Consider the following 17,512-nt stretch of genomic DNA (forward strand, 5'->3'; position numbering starts at 1 on the left):
CTTGTTACTATGGCCAGAGCAAGGTAGCTATCCTCAAAAGAGGCTAACTACATTCTAGATGACAATTACCTCCTTACACCAGACCCCAAGTAAGTTAAAATACAGATTTATTTAAAAAAAAAAATTGGCTTATGGATATTACCAGTTATTATGCTTGTAAGAGTTAAATCTACAAATTCCTAAAATGTTATTAGGAAAAGAATATCATAATTTTTTGTTTAATACATGTTAAACCATAGTAGTTTTGTCTCTTTTAAGATTACTAACTCGGGGCATATCATACTGGTTAGACAAGATCTCAAATTGTGACTAGCTTCGAATGAGTGGGGATAAAAACATGTGTGTTTTTATAAATGACACTACACAGTTGCTGCCTCAATAGGGCTTTTCACATTCCAGTTGAATTGTACATAGGTCGCCGCATACTGTTCACCATTTAGTTACCCTTCATTGTTTGGACCTGAGAGCACTGAAAATCTGGGAAGCTGATAGAAAAGGAAATTCTTCTCTCTTAGAATAGTGTTTAATAAAGATAATATTTTCTTCTCTAAATGATGTTTTCTAACATTGGGGTTTGTTCTGTGCTTTTAAAACAAATATACAAAAATTACCTTAGGGACAAGCCAGCAGGTTGAGCCCTTATCAGCAAAGCAGTTGATATACAAGTTTTAGAATAAGTCATAACATTATACAAATTGAAATATATACTGTACAGAATTGGAGTGGGCTTTGCTTTGCTTTATTTTGTTTTTATATTTAGAAGATGTTGAAAGCTATACAGGAACACTTTCTACTTGTAACTTAATAGCATGCCCTAAACTAAGAGGCATCTTTATGGGTTCTCCTCTGCTGCTCCTGATTAATTCTGTGACCTCAAGCAAATCTCTTAATTCTCTGAGCCTCAGGTTTCTCATCTGCAAAATGAAGATAATTATGCCTACCCTAACCGCAAGAATGTTGTAAAAATAGCAGGGAGCATTTTTATAAAGGATTAGGCATGTGGTTTATAGATTTATGGTAGCACTCTTTTATGTACAAATGATTTAATTTGCTATTATTTTTATGATAAAAACCAAAAAGACTTGCTTTATAGTAAACTGTGTCAGCAACTCTTCCCTGAGATATCTGACCCAAGTACAGCTGTGCCTCATGCATTTGAAATCACTTGAAGACTTTTGTAAGTGAACATTGACCAGGAACATTACCAAGCAAGAGTTAAAGGATAAGTATAGTAGAGGATCTGTTGAGAAGACACACACATACGCATGCTATATAGCTCCTTTACTTTTGAAGTCCTCTGTTGGGAGATGTGTCAGGATCTCTCTTCTCTTTCTCCCAAATATTCATTACACTCCTATAAGTTAAGATACACTATTTTCTGTCTGTGATGGGGATAGGAGTATGTGAACAACAGAAGTACAAACAAACCCCGAAAATCACTTATCTAGATAGTACCCACATTTTCTACCATGTTCCTAATTTTACATTTCTTCACTGAGATTTGGTCTGACATTTGATCTTTTTACTTAAAACAAGATTAATAGGAAAGAGTGAAGAAGGAGGAATACTTTTCCAGCTTTCAATATGTTTAGCTTTGATGAAATTTTATGAATAGAAATAAAAACAAAAAACTACTGGTATAAATTCGATTTTTCTGATCATGAGGAAGTCCAGAAGTCAGATGCTTTTTATTCAGTGCTGTAATGTTGTCAAACAGTGTCTGAATTCAGGGACTTCGCTCATAATACAGTTTGGTCAGGGTTAGAGCACTTAGTGCAGATGCACCTGTTCCCCTCATATATGCAAGCCCCTTTCTCCTCTGGCTAAAGTGACTTGTAGTGACTTGTTGTACAGAGCCAACACCTTCATTTTTCTCCTTTTACCCCTTTGGGACTCAGATATTGAAGTAGGACATTCAAAAGCAAAAGAAAGTTGCTGCACATGCCCAGGGAAGGGGCAAGTACAGAAAATTTGATAAGATCTTAGCTGATCCCTCAGGCTCATTGTTGGCACAGTGACAGCATAAAATAATAGTTTAAAAAGCAAACAAACAAGAAATCCCAAGGGAAAGAGAGAATCTGACTTTTAGAAAAGTTGCACAAGCTATGTAGAGAAAAAAGAGTACATGGCTCATTCAAAGGAAAAAAGCAAATCAGTAGAAATTACCTTTGTAAAAGAGCTGATTCTAGATTAGACGAGGCATTTAAAGCAACTTGACTGAAGGACAGTAAAAGAACTAAAGATGTAAAGAAAGTCAAGAAAATGATGTATGAACATGACCAAAACATCAGTAAAGAGATAGAAAACCTAAAAATCCAAAAGCAACTCTGGAACTGAAAAGTATAGTAACTGATGTGAAAAATTCACTAAAGGGATTAAGAGACAGTTTTGAGGAGAAAGAAAACATAATGCAAAGATAGGACAATGGAAATGATGGGGTATGAGGGAAAAAAAGAAAAAAAATGCAGGAAAGTGAATAGAGTCTAAAGAATCTGTAGGAAACCCTCAAGCAGACCAGCGTGTGTAATCTGGCAGTTCTAGAAGAAGACAGAGCAAGTGGCAAAGAGAATATTTTAACAGTGGCTGAAAATATCCTAAATTTGATAAAAGACATGAAAGTAAACATCCAGGAACCCCAACAAGCTTGAAATAAAATGAACATAAACTCACACTTAGACACATTATAATCAAACAGTTAGAAACTGTTATGATCTATCTAGAGTGTCCCTCAATCCTCACATGTTCAAAGATGGGGTTTGTGGAAGGTGATTGGATCAGAGGATCCTGTACTTATCCGTGGATTAATCCATGCATGCATAGCTAAATGTGCTATTAGGAGGTGGGGCCTGGTTAGAAGAGCTTGTTCACTGGAACCATGACCTGGAAGAGTTGATCCCCCTCCCTGCTCTTCCCTTCTCTCTCTCTTCCCGGCCACCATGACATGAACAGCTTCTCTCTGCCAACCCTTCTGCCATGCGTTTGTTTCATTGTAGCCAGCAGCCATGGACTGAAAATGTGAGCCAAAATAAACCTCTCCTCCTTTTAAGTTGTGGATGTTGGGTATTGTGTCCAGTGATGAAGAAATAACTAAGACAGAAACCAAGACAGAGAAAATCTTGAAAGCAGCAAGAAAAGAAATGACTCATAACATCCAAGGGATCCTCAATAAGAGTTTTTTTATTAAAAACTTCAGCCAGCTGGCAGTGGGCTGATACATTTAAAGTGTTCAAAGAAAAATCTGTCAGCCAACAATCTTACATCTGACAAAACTGTCCATCAAAAGTAAAAGATAATGAAGATATTACCATATAAAAGCTGAAGGAGTTTGCTACCACTAGACCTGCTGTTCAAGAAATGTTAAAATGAAAGGCCATTCGGTAGTAAATCAAATCTGTATGAAGAAATAAAGATCTCTTGGGCCAGGGATTTAGCTCAGTGGTTTCGCCGCCTGCTGTGCAAGCTCAAGGACCTCAGTTTGATCCCCGGTACCAAAAACAAAAGAAATAAAGATCTCAATAGAGGTAAATACATTGACAATTATAAAAGCTAGTATTGTTTTAAAACAACATGCAACTAATTTTTATTTTCTATATGATTTAAGAGACTACATTTAAAAAATAATTGGCATTAACACATTAATGTAACTTTGGCTTATAACTCCCTTTTTGCTTTCTATAATTTAAAGATAAATGTACAAAAATAACTGTTTTTGGACATAACAATGTGTAAAGAACTAGTTTTGTGACAACAACTGAAAAAGGTGAGGATGGAACTTAAAGAAACAGCATTTGATGTTATTGATGTTAAGCTGCTATAAAATAAAAGTAGAGTGTTACAACTTTAGGTTATTAAATACAATTCCTATGACAACCACAAAGAAAATACCTTATGTCATTATATTGAATGTCATTATATTGTATACCTAAAACGTACCAATGATTAGAATGAATAATCGAAAATGTAAAATAGGAAGAAAAGGTCCAAAGGGCTAGGGGTAGTGGGAGGGGCAGGGGAAAGGAAAGAAGGGAAAGGAAAAATGATGAGAAATGGAAAAAATGGAAATAAAGTCTCTGTAAATAGGGAAGGGTGGAGGGGGTGAAGGGAGGGCTAGGAATGGGGAAAAAATAAGAACCAAGATGCATTCTGTAAAGGTACAATTCCCAATGAGAAATGTAATTGTGTTGTATACCTACAATGTACCAATAAAAGAATTTAATAAAAAAAAAAGAAAATATGCTACCACTAAAAAAGAAAATATCTTATATAGGGCCTGAGATTTAGCTCAGTTGGCACTGCACCTGCCTCCCAAGCACAAGGTCCTGAGTTTGATCCCTGGGACTGGAAAAGAAGAAAATAGCTTATAGACTATGCACAAAATGAAATGAAAAAATTTAGACGTTTTACTGTAAGAATCAGTAAAACACAACAGAAGACAGAAAAGGACAAAGCAAAAACTATAAAGCATATAGAAAACAGCAATAATAGAAGTAAATCCTTTCTTATCATACTTGTCTTTAAATGTAACTAGACTAAACTCTTTAGTCAAAAGACAGAGATTAGCAGTGTTGTAGGGCCAGGCGAGTAGGAACTAACTATAGAGATGCACCACACTGAATTAAATGGAATCCTAGATTATCATAGCTGGCTTCCAGAGCAGGCTCAGGCCTCCAAAAACTAGACAAAGGAAAGGCAGTTTGCAGGGTCCTTTTAAGGGCTCTTCTATTTTGGGAGGACTTGGAGTGGGGGAGCATAAGGGAGGTTTCACAGGGGGCAGAACTTTGGGAAGCTAGTGGGGGTTCTGGAAGTTTTACACAGTTTAGTTAAAGTATCACAGGTGTGGGGGTCTTCTGTTTACGAGGTAGTAAAGATAACAGTTGCATACTGCTCTACCAAAAGGTCACAAAGGTGACATGTAGTTGTAGACTTACATAGGATTCAGTGGTCTGTTATGATTAACTGAGGGGACTCCCAAGGGGGAAGGGGAAGGTGACCACCCGGAATCACTGAACTTTACACAGATGGAGTCAGGTACACAAATGGAGTCAGGTTCCCTATCACAGCAGAATGGATTAAAAATAAAACTCAACTGGGTGGGGGATTTAGTTCAGTGGCATAGTCCCTGCCTTGCAAGCGCAAGGTCCTGAGTTTGATCCCAGGTACCAAAAAAACCTCAACTGTATTTTCTCTACAAGGGACTTTAAATCCAAAGAAATAAATAGGTTAAAAGTGAAAGGATGAAAAGAAAAAAAATAGTCCGTGCAAATAGTAACCAAAAGAGAACAAGAAAAAAAACTTTAAAAAATTTACAAGAGACAAAGGACATTGTATTAATAAAAAATTTAATATAACAAAGAGACTATAGCAATCATGAACATATATGTGCCTAAAATCAGACCAACAAAATCTGTGGTGTACAAAATAGTTCTAATAGTTGGATACCTATTATCCTATTCTCAATAATAGATTGAACAAGGAAACAGAAGATAAGCAGGAAATAGGACTTGAACAACACAATAAACCAACTAGATCTATCCTAAATGTCCCTGGCGCCCTTGAGAAGTATATTTTATTGTTGGTGAACACAATCACAAATTTAAACCCATTGTGAGCTACTTAGTCACACCCTGTCTGAATGAATGAATGAATGAGGCTGGGGGTGTGGCTCAGTATGAAGGTCCTGGGTTCAATCCCCAGTACCACAAAGGGAGGGGACACTATCAATAGGGTAAAAAAAAGCAACCCAGTAACAGAAAAAAAAAATTGCAAATCATGTAGGTTATAACAGATTAATATCTAGAATATATGGAGAATTCTTAGTGCTCAACAGCAGAAAAACCACACAACCGATTTTAAAATGGGCAGAGGGCTTGAGTAGACATTTCTCCAGAGGGGACATACAATTGGCCAGTAAGCACAAGAAAACATGCTTGATATCACTACTCACTGGGGACTGCAAATTAAAACTACCTCATACTCATTACAATGGCTAATATTAAAAAAAAAGTGTTGGTGAGACCATGGAGAAATTAGAACCTTTGCACTCTGTTGGGAATATTAAATGGTATAGATACTGCAGAAAATGGCACGGAGGCTCCTCAGAAAATGAAAAATGGAATTATATGAGCATGTAATTCTACTTCTGAGTATATACTCAGAAGAATTGAAAGCAGGGTCTTGAAGAGATATTTGTACATTGTGTTAACAGAAGCAACCCAAGTGTCTATTGAAGTGTGAATGGATAAGCAAAATATATATACACAATGGAATATTAGCCTTAAAAAAGGAAATGCTGATATTTTACGTCTGTGAACCTTGAGGATATTATGGTAAGTGAAATAGCAAAAGAAAGACAAACACTTTGTAATTCCACTTACACGAGGTAAAGTAGTAAAAATATAGATAGAGTAGAATGGTAATCAGCTGGGGTTGAGAAGAGAGAATGAGGTTTACTGACTATGTTTACTGTTTACTGACTATGGAGTTTTAAATTTGCAAGATGAAAAGAGCTCTGAAGATGCATGGTAGTGATGGCTGCACAACATGAATATATTGTAATACCACTGAACTGATACTTGGAAGTGACTAAGATAGTGAGCTCTGTGCCATGTGTATTTTACTATGAAAAAAAATAACGAGGCATTTTGGTTTCCCTCCTGCCATCTTTACATGCTAATCCATCTTTATCTGGTCAGATCCTCATTTCATGATCCTCACTTATCATGATCACAAGGATGAGGATCTGGGAAATAGGAGATAGAGAAGACAAAGGGAAGGAACACTGTGGAAGAAATGATTTTGTCACCACTGGTGTGTTGGTGAAAGGAGATGCTGAAGTAAAGAAACCTGAACTTTGTTTACTTGAGCTGTGTAAAAGAGATTTTAAAGATGGTGTTTGGGACAGAGGAGGAACAGGTTTTATTGGTAAGATAATAATTGCTATTTAGTTCATGAATTTAATGTGTGTCAAGGATTTCTGTGAGGAAGTAAATGGACATCTCTCATGGAATCTGAAACATCAAAATCTCTAGAGAGACAATAGTGCTGGAGACATAGTTTTGGATGTTTATCTTCATTGCACTCATTGCTGAAGCTCTAGTAGGGCATTTAGTAGATTACAAGTAAATAATATGAAAAGAAAGGAAGACAACACCTGTGTGTGTTGAGAGAGAAAGAGAATGTTGATGAAGAGGACAAAGCAGAGAATTTTTTTTTTTTTGGTACCGGGGATCGAACTTGGGACCTTGCGCTTACAAGGCAGGCGCCGGAACCACTGTGCGGAACCACTGTGCTAAACCCCCGGCCCAAAGCAGAGAATCTTAAAAGGACCTGATGGGATTGGAGGTACCATCCTGCCTGTTAGCTGAAGTCTATTTTCAAGAAAGAGAAACTTCCTAGATTGACATTTTCAAACATGTAAGTGAAATTTTGAGGAAGAAAAGACTTGGTTCCCATAGAACTGACAGTAAGGCTATTTGTGTTATACAGAGAAATTTTTCTTGGATTATTTACTAAAAGGTACTAAAAGATAATTGAAAATACGTTACCTTAAAATACTTGGTACTCATGTTTTAATTGTTGTAAGGCACAATTTCCCCTGTTGTCAAAAGATAATTCCTTCTGCGTTTCTTTAGCATATTTTTGCATTGTGGACCCTTTCTTTAAACTATTTTGTGGCTGGGGATGTAATGTAGCTCAGTAGTATAGTGCTTGCTTAGCATGTACAAGGTCCTAGTTTTGATTCTCAATACCACAAAAAAGTATTTCTTATAACATTTATAACATGCCCTTCTAAATTGGAACAGAATGGAGAGAATTAAAAATCTTCATAATAGAGCTCTTTGTTCAAGCTGTAACTAGTCTTTTTAAAAGTGCAACAAATTTGTCATTGCAACATTTAGTTGTTAGAATCTAGCTTCAGAAATACTTATTTATTAAAATACCTGCAGCACCACTTTATTTTCATTTTTCTTTAAAAGTGAGTGGGCCTGGGCCTGTCCTTCAGCAATAGAGCACCTGCCTGGCAGGTGCAAGTCTCTGAGCTTTATCCTCAGCGACACACACACACACACACACACACACACACACACACACACACATGGAGAGTAAATTGGAAAATAAAATTGCTGTAATAGGTTTCCTCTCCTGACAGAAGGTACTGCCATGGCATGTTTCTGCCTGTTAGGCAGGTGTGGCTCTGTTTAAGTGTCTGTATTAAATTTGTCAGTAAAAATGGGTCATTTGCTTGACTGCTGAAATAAACTAGTACAGAGTTTGCAACAGACAGTATCTCGAACAACTTTGAGAGAACTATTGAGAGAATAGTCCTCTGTTTGAGATGATCAGAACTCATTTTATATTCAGTCTTGGGGTGAAACTCTTGATTGTTTATTGTTACAGATGGCATTTGTTAAGGATTCTGTCAATAACGAGAGAAATAGGAAGAAGGAAGCAAATATTATTTGTTGACTTCTAGGAAAAATTTATGTTGTACATACATTGAACAAGAGGAACAGTTTGAGTATTTCTAGTATGTATTTTCACTTCTCTGCTTATTATTGGTGTTCTAAGGAGTATCATAAATTTAGAATGAATGACAGAGGACTAGGGAAGAAAATTAGTTATTTTATTTCACAGAAGAGATATCTCATTTTCTGCCTAAGATAGATTTTAATTAAAATTTTAAAACATTAAAATTCCAAATGTTTATGTATTTGATATATATGCATATCAAATATTTTAGAATGCTAGTACAATATTTTATTTGTTGGAGATTTGGCTGATTTTTTTGTAATGAATTCTTAAAATATTGATAGCTAATCTCTAAGTAAAAATGTTATACAAATATAATCTCCTGAAAAAAGGTAAACTAATTGTAACTGATTTTACATTTTTTTTCCTTAGATTACACTAAAACCAATTTTACTAGAATTCACTAGAGTTTCACTAGAATTCACTTCAGAAGTATTTTTGGGCTATTTATATGATTAGCTCTTTTCCAGAAACAGTAAAACATATAAAAGTAGTAAAACCCAGAAGTTATTCAAATAATGTATTTCTAATAGTGGGTAGATATTCAAATTGTTACTTTTTATCACATTAAAAAATGATTCACAGGTTCAAAACTTGTAAATGAGTAAGAGTCAGTATCTTGGATCATGGAGTAACTAAATGTGATAATAAGTTGATTTTATCAATGATTTTTAAAATTCCCTTTTTGAAAAGGAAAATGGCAGTATCTTTTTTTCTTTTAAAAATATTAATTACCAGGCATGGTGGCACAATCCTGTGATTCCAGCATTTTGGGAGGAATTCTGCAAGTTTGAGCCCAGCCTGGGCAATTTAGTGACTTAGCGAGACCTTGTCTCAAAAATAAAAAGGGACAGGAACATAATTCAGAATCTAAACATGGTTTCAATTCCCAAAACTATGATGATGATGATGATGATGATGATGGCGTCCAGGATTAAAAAGCAGAGCAGATTTTTATAAATAATATTTGGAAACTTTATTTCAGTATCCAGATAATTAACCACACTCATTCAAATTTGGTCTTTTTTTTTTTTTTATGTGCAATGCAATGTGTACAGATTTGGGAATTCTTATCTGCTTTATCAGAATAGCAACAATAAATGTAATCCTGGAACTTTGGGAGGCCAAGACAAGAGGACCAAAGTTCAAGCCCACTTCAGGCAACTTAGCGAGACCCTGTCTCAAAACTGAAAACAATTTTAAAAGGGGGGCTGGAAATGTAAATGGGAAATCTATGGGTTCAGTCTCTTTATTCACAAAAGAAAAAATATATAGTCAGAAATTGGAAATAATCAAATTGTCCAATAGGAAATGAATTAAATTATTATTTCTCTGAGAATATAATGTAGCCAATATAAACATGCTTTAAAGTCATATGTGTTAATATGGAAAATTAATAAAAATTTACAAAGCAACATGTAAGGAAACACAAATTTATGTAAATAGTATGCTTGAAATGCTGGAAAATATAAGTATCTCCAGGTGATAAAACTTTTTTGCTTATCTCTATTTTTATTGACTTTTTACAGTGTGGATGCTTATATGTAAATGCTCATGTTGTTTTAAATCTGTAAAATCAAAACATTTTTCATCTACAAAAGTAATAGTCTTGTCATAAGCAAATTATACAGTACAGTGTACCACTGTTAATTTACAAAGAAAGTATTGAAGGGAGAAATCTTAACAGTAGAGAAAGAAACAGACTACTAAACAGAATGAGTCCTGTATGAAAGAGAATATCGTTCTCTCACCTGCCCCATTCATATTTATCTGTATATCACATGGACAAGTGGTCTCCTAGAAGTCTTTTGTAAATATGATTAAATGAAGAGCTAGCTACACCATGAGAAACTAAGCTTCTTTAATTAGTATAAACTATTGGAGGTAGTGCCAAAAATGTATATCATACTTATAAACATTTAAAAATACAAATTTCAGCTTATTCCACAAGATATTAAAAATATTCTAGAGTTCTTCTAAGATATATAAAAATCTTCTATTTTAAGTACTTTTAAACCTTGCATATGAAGTCTCTAGTAACTTAAACTAGACACCAAAGCCAGAGAAAAACATTATTAGGAAAAAAACTCAACTGTGGATATCCCTCATAAGTATAGACACAAAAATCTTCAACAAAATATTAGCATATCGAACTTGTCAGCAAATAAAGAAGATAATAAATCATAGCAAAGTGTAGTTTATCATAGGAATCCAGCATTATGAATTTGAAGATTCAGTATTGTTAAGATGCAATCAGAATAAAATTGATTAATAGTTTAATACAATCCTAATCAAAAATCCTAACAGGCTAGGTAAAATAAGATTCTGAAATTTATACAGAAAATCAAAGAAATTAGAATAGTTGAACAATTTTAACAAGAAACAGAATTGGGGCACTCACAATACTGATTTCAGAACTTATCTTAAAGGTACAGTAATTAAGACAGGGTGGTATTGGTGAAAGAGTAGTCACATAGACTGTCATGTGTGGCAGAATATTGTGTCCAGAAATAAATGCTGCACATAATTAAATTTTTTTTTTTTTTTTGGTACCGGGGATCAAACTCTGGACCTTGCCCTTGAGAGGTAGGTGGCGGAACCACTAAGCTAAATCCCCAGCCCCACATATTTAATTTTTGACTAAAGTACAAAAGCATTTCAGTGGTGCTGGAACAATTGGACATCCACATGTAATTTAAAAAGAACTTCTGCCAGTGTACTGTACCTGTACAGAAGTTAATTCCAAATGTATGAGACTAAATATAAAACTTAAAATTACTAAACTTCCAGAAGAAAACAAGTGGAAAAAAATTTAACCATTCTTCAAAGATTTCTTATATTTTACATAAAAAGTATGGTTCATAAAAAATAATTGGCAAATTATTTATTAAAATTGAAATGCACTAAAAAATTTTTCCCACATTGTAGGTTGTCTCTTAGCTCTGTTGGTGGTTTCTCTTGCAGTGCAGAAGCTTTTTAATAAGATGAGATCCCAGTTGTTGATTCTTTATGCTAGTTCCCGTGGTACTGAGGTTTTTTTGTTCATAAAGTCTTTTCCTATGCCAATGTCATCAAGAGTTCTACCTAACTTATCTTCCAGCAAGTTTCGTGTTTCTGTTTAGGAGGGAAGGGAAAGGAAAACTTATGAGAAAAGGAGAAAATGGAAACAGAAATCTTTGTAAATAGGGAAGGATGGAGGGGGTGAAGGGAGCACAGGGAATGGGGAAAAAAATAAGAACCAAGATACATCATGTATAGGTATAAGCACTCAATAATAAATGTAAATGTATTGTATACCTAAAATGTACCCATAAAAGAATTTAAGCAAAAAAAAAATTGAAATGTACTTTTAGGAAAGCAATATGAAGATAATAAAAATAAAAGCACAGATTGGAAAAATATATTTTCAAAACATGTTATCCAGAATATATACAGAATTCTCATATCTTAAAATAAGAAAACAAACTAAAATCAGAAATTCCATTTGACCCTTCTAGGTATCGTCTCAAAAGACTTAAAAACATATTACAGTGGTACAAGCATACCCACGTTACAGCACCACAATTCACAATAGCTGAATCTTGGAAGCAGCCTACATGTCCATCAGCAGATGAATGGATATGGTATTTACACACAGTGGAGTATTACTCTACTATAATGAAGGATAAACTTGAGTCAGTGTAGGGAAATGGATGAGGCCATAATGTTAAGTGACATAAATTGGACATACAATCTTAAATATCAAAGGGTTTCTCTTATATAAGAAACTCAAAATATAAAAAAAAAAAGACGAAAATAAAAATAGATAATAGGAAATAGGGAGAGAGATCTCTCTCAAGTAGGAAGGGGATCAAAAGATGGAAGGAAGGGAAGTGAAAGGGAATAAAACAAGGAATTAAAATGTGTTATGTACATGTACCAGTTCCACACAAGGAGCGTAAGCATTATCTACTTTGAACATGTACTAATAAACACATTTTTAAAAATGGACAGAATATTTAAACAAATCATAGTGAGAACACTACCTTTCTTTTCAAATAGCTAAAGCAAAAAATATTTACAATTTCAAGTGCCAGAAGGCATTCAGAAAGTTGGATCTTCATAGGTGGCTGTTGGGAATGCAAAATGGTACAGCTAGTTTTAAAAAATTGTTTATTGCTGGGGATCTAGCTCAGCAGCGCTGCACCTGCCTGGCAAGAGCAAGGTCCTGAGTTTGATCCCTGGTACCAAAAACTAAACTAAAATAAAAAACTTTGTTATAAAATTGTCATACAAACTAACCACATTATTCCAAGGTATTAACTCAAGGGAAAAAATGTCCATATAAAATTTTGTATGTGAATATTTATGTGTACCCAAAACTATAAGCAACTCAAAATGAATGAATAAACATCATACTAAGCCATACCATGGAACACTATTAAACCAATGAATGGAGTAAGCTTCTCAAATGACTATACTTTATCATTCTTTTTATATTGCAAAAGCCACAGGAACAGGAAAAAGCAAAACTACAGTAACAGGTTATAAAAATTTGTGTTGCCTAGGGAAGATAAGTTGTAAAGGAAATTGTCAGCCAAGGAACACGAGGGAACTTTTTGGAGTGAAGGAAATGTGTATTTTGGTTGCCAGATCCATAGAACTGTATGTATACCTAAAATGGATGAATTTTACAGTATGTATACTGTACTTCAAAACTGACTTAAGATAGTCTTTTAAAAAAATTAATACAAAATTATATTAAAGAGGTAGCAGCCAACAGCACTTGAATTGAATACTGGTTTGATCCTGGTTTTGGTGGTAAGAATTGGGGTAGGGGGAACAGCTCTGAAAGACAGGAAATTTCGGTCAACACTGGCTACATTCATGGATGTTATGGAGTTATTTTCAGTTTTCTTAGGTATGGTACTAGAGTGGTTAAATAGGAGAAAGTATATTTCTGAGATATGATGAGTAGTAAGAGATGAAATGCTTCATGTCCTTCACTTATTTTAAGAATACACACACACAAAAGCTAATAGGTAACATGTTAATGATTATCTCAAGGTAGTATGTATGTGGCTGTGTGCTAAAACTTTTCTGCAAGATAGACATTTTCAGTTGAGGGAAATAGTATTTATTGAAGATGACCATATCGAACGCAGTGTGTTCCTGTGAAAATCTATGACCACTGGCGATCTGTGCCTACGTTGCATTCTTCAGAATAACTTCTTTTTTACTGCAATCGGGGCATGATAACACAGGCTTACATTGAGAACTGGGGCAGAAAACATTTCTGTGAAATGCTCTGTGTTGTAGGATGTTTTTGAGACCTTTGTTTACTGGATTGTATGATGGCTTTTTTGGGAAAGATGAAACTGTGTTTCAATACAAGAATAGTTGTGCGGCTCTTGAGAAACTGACTGTGGCGTGTTACAGATGTTGAGTTGCTTCACTGGCTGCTGAAAGCTCTGGTCTTGCTTACCGACCCTCTCTAGCAGGCGTGCCTCCCAGCTGTAGTCCAGGTACTTTCGAACTTTCCCCTACTTGCCCTTAGTTTTACTTCATCCTGATTCTGCCATCATTTTTTAAATTTTATTTTATTTTATGAGGCTCTTTATATCCAACAATGTTCTAGCTATGTTAAAAGGATTTAAAATAATGTAGGGCAGGTAGTGTAGCTCACTAGTAGTTCTTTTTGCATAAGCAGAGCCTTGGGTTCACTCCCCAGTACCCCCCCCAAAAAAAAGAAAAAAAAAAGAAAAAAAAAGTAAAGTAATGTAGTTTATTTCAAGAATAGGGAAATGTTTCTAGAAAGTTTAAAAGTGCATTTTTAAGTGTAATTAAATAATATATAAAATTTCCTGTTTTCTGCAGTAACACAATTGTAGCTATATTAAAGTAAAATTCTCTTGGGGAGCACGCTGTTAAGACAGAGTGTCATTCTGTAGTTCAGGCTGGCCTCAAAACTCCAAACTCAGGGCGATCCTCCTGCCTCAGCCTCCTGAGTGCTGGAATTACAGACATGCACCACCACCACACCCTGCAAGAGGAAAATTCCTTTTTTTTTTTTAAGGCAAGGAGTAGAGTAGGGCAAAGACAAAGGCCAGTCCCTAGAAATAAATTTTCAACAGTAGGAGGAATTGGCATTTTCCTTTGATAATTTCATTTTTTTGTACCAGGAATCGAACTCGGGACCTTGTGCTTGCGAGGCAGGTGCTGGAACCACTGAGCTAAATCCCTGGCCCTTCATTTTTTTTAATTAAAGGAAGTAAAATACACTATTTGTAGTTGTTTTATCTTTAACATTTCTTAAAGAATTATATATAGGGGGGGCGAGGGATTTAGGTCAGTGGTGCCGCTGCCTGCCTTGCAAGCGCAAGGTCCTGAGTTCCATCCCCAGTACCAAAAAAGAATTATATATAGGTCCTACAGAAAAATTACATTAGTAGTTTTTGAATAGTATTCAGTTTTCTTCCCTCTCGCAATAGTATCATCCTTCTATTAAATGATACTTATTTTATGAAATATTTTTCAATGTCAGTATGTTGAAACACGTTATATTTACAGTTTCTGCTGCCTTTGGAAGTCTCCATCCCATTTAGATTGCTGTATTATATTATGATAGATATGTGGTCTGACAACAGCACGCTTAGAGCAAGAATAGCATTACTTAGTCTAAAATATACATGTTTTATGGACTACGTTGGCTGAAACATTTTAAGGGGTGTGTATTAAGAATGTCTTTTGGGGGCCAGGGATTTTTAGCTCAGTGGTTCTGCTGCCTGCCTCTTAAGCACAAGTGTGAGTTAGATCCCCGGTACAAAAAAAAAAAAAAAGAATGTCTTTTGATATACTTAAGTTTATTCTAACTTTAAAGTATTCACTTAATAAGTAAGGTTTTCTTTAACTGACTCAGTGTTCAGTTTAAGCTTTCTCCCTCCTTGAAAATCTGGAAAATAATTGAGTTAAATTATCTTAAAAAAAATTGAGTTTTGATTTTATATTTGGGCATACTTAAATCTTAACCTTAACCTATGATCGTCTACTATGAAGAATATATTAAAATTGATTGCCAAAATAGGGTTAGTTGTAAGCACAGGGATAAAGTAAGATTGCTGTGTCCTTTGCCCCAGGTAAAACAATTCTTAGAACTAGGATTCATTTTTCTTTGCTTACATGACTGGATTCACTTCTAGTTTGCTAAAATATGATAAAACGGAGTGCACACTTCTCTTTCTTTCTGCACCTGTTTTTAAGTGAAAATGCTACTTATTCTCATTCTTCTCCTTAGTCTTTTCTTAACACATCAAGTTTAATTTTGTAGCCATGCCAGTCAGTCATGTGAACTCTGTACAACATCTCCATTTATACTGCTTCACACATCACTCACAGAACAAGTTCTCACAAAGATCTGTTTTGTTCTACTGTTGATCCACCCTAAAGAAACCAGTTTCCAAATGATGCAAGGCTTTGTAAATCAAGATGAACTGGTCAGAAATTGGATACAGAAGCAAACAGGAAACCAAATAATGCTGCCTAATTAATATGATAACAGGCACATGTAATAAAATTGAGGGTAATGAAATGTTATGTATTCTAAGAATGTTCTCATTAGAAAGCTTACATCACATCCATACTGGAATCATACTGAAAAGGCGACAGAGAGGCCAGTGAGAACAAGTGATCAGTTGTGAACTTCAGTTGTGTGTGTTGGTTAGCCAGCCCTGTGTGTGATAATGAAGAGTACCAAGGTTGAGAGACAGAAGAGTCCGGTGTGTAGGCAGCAATGGCCCACGGAGGGTGCAAACACAGTGGCAAACAACTTCCTTTCTCAGAAACTCTCTCTGTCAGGAAGAAAGGAACCGACCTCCACACAATTCGTAAGTCACAGAATGTTTTTTAACCAGAATTAACTCAAATATAATGTATTCATGGATTAACATAGTTTTTGAAAATACCCTTGAAATATTTTCTCTTCGAATAAATGTTTTGTCAAATTAGTTCACTTTATTCAGAGGTTTCAAAAATACCAAGCTCTTTTTCAGAAGTTTTTTCTTTCAGATGATCTAATCTAAGCATTAGCTTTTAACTCACTGTCACATAGCTTCCCAAAGAATCTGTATCTTTGTGATGTGTTTTTCCCCTTGAGAAATAAAAGAAAGGAAACGAAAGAAGTTTAAAAAGAATTATAATGCCCTCTACTCATTTCCAACCTTCCTCATCCAAAAGAAATCAGAGAATTCTCAGAATACTTTGTGAAAATACACAATCTAAGTCTTGAATCAAATGACTGTGTTAAAAAAAATAAAACTATTACAGAGAACATAGCATACATTTTAAGATGTTGCCATCTCAACAGTTTTTGAGAAGAGAATTGTAATTAAAACATTTTCTTAAAGCCCTTTGCACATTAAGCTATTCACAGTCACAGATACTTTCTATTCTGATGAAACCAGGTTAGCAGGAGGAACTTTTCTAAAACAAAGAATTAAATTGAGTAAAGAATTGCCTTCCTGCTTTCAGCCTGCTTCTCCCTGGCATATCTTAAGTTTCATAGTCTGCTGTCTCTGACAGAGTGATAGATAATTCAGGATTCTTTGATTTCCCAGTTTAATCAACTCCCTGGTACCATTTGAATTGTTGAAACAGTAGTCTTAAAATATAAACTAGTTTTTAATTACATTTTTATTAAGGTGTAATCAACATATAGTAAAACACATTTGTCTTAACTGTATGAGTTTTAACCAATCAGAATATGATACACATCAGGATTACTAGGTAAGGTTTCTTAAAATATACCTATCAGGAAGTTAAAAAGTTTTCTAAATGATTCTGAGCTAACCCCTTTTAAGAACCATTGCCTTTGTGAAGAACCAAATTGAATAATATATATAAAATACATAATCTATCATGAAATGTTATATAAAGTTAGGTTATTGTTTATAAAACATTTATACTTTTTATGTGCCTTTTTATAAAGCTTGCCATTCTGGCTGAAGTG

General features: G+C 34.7%; 1 protein-coding gene across 8 annotated transcripts in view; it reads left to right on the forward strand.

The window, feature by feature from the left end:
- Window positions 1-17,512, forward strand: part of CUNH9orf85 (chromosome unknown C9orf85 homolog) — a 70,249-nt gene that overhangs the window by 15,291 nt on the left and 37,446 nt on the right. For 5 of the 8 annotated variants that reach the window (XR_015440117.1, XR_015440116.1, XR_002392425.2 and 2 more), the window contains exon 1: window positions 1-16,391. This exon is cut by the window's left edge and continues 15,078 nt beyond it. The exons of 2 other annotated variants lie outside the window; for them this stretch is intronic. Coding sequence is in view for 2 of the 6 variants with exons in the window: in XM_087184100.1 (XP_087040226.1) it covers window positions 16,248-16,391 (144 nt within the window). In the remaining 4 variants the exon portion in view is untranslated. The remainder of the gene's footprint in view (window positions 16,392-17,512) is intronic. One more of the 8 variants, XM_013069676.3, reaches the window with a different exon arrangement.

The sequence above is a fragment of the Heterocephalus glaber genome, unplaced genomic scaffold (genome assembly GCF_053883595.1).
Source record: "Heterocephalus glaber isolate CG9 unplaced genomic scaffold, H.glaber_assembly_v1.0 deba00001481, whole genome shotgun sequence".
In the NCBI taxonomy this organism is placed as follows: Eukaryota; Metazoa; Chordata; class Mammalia; order Rodentia; family Bathyergidae; genus Heterocephalus; species Heterocephalus glaber.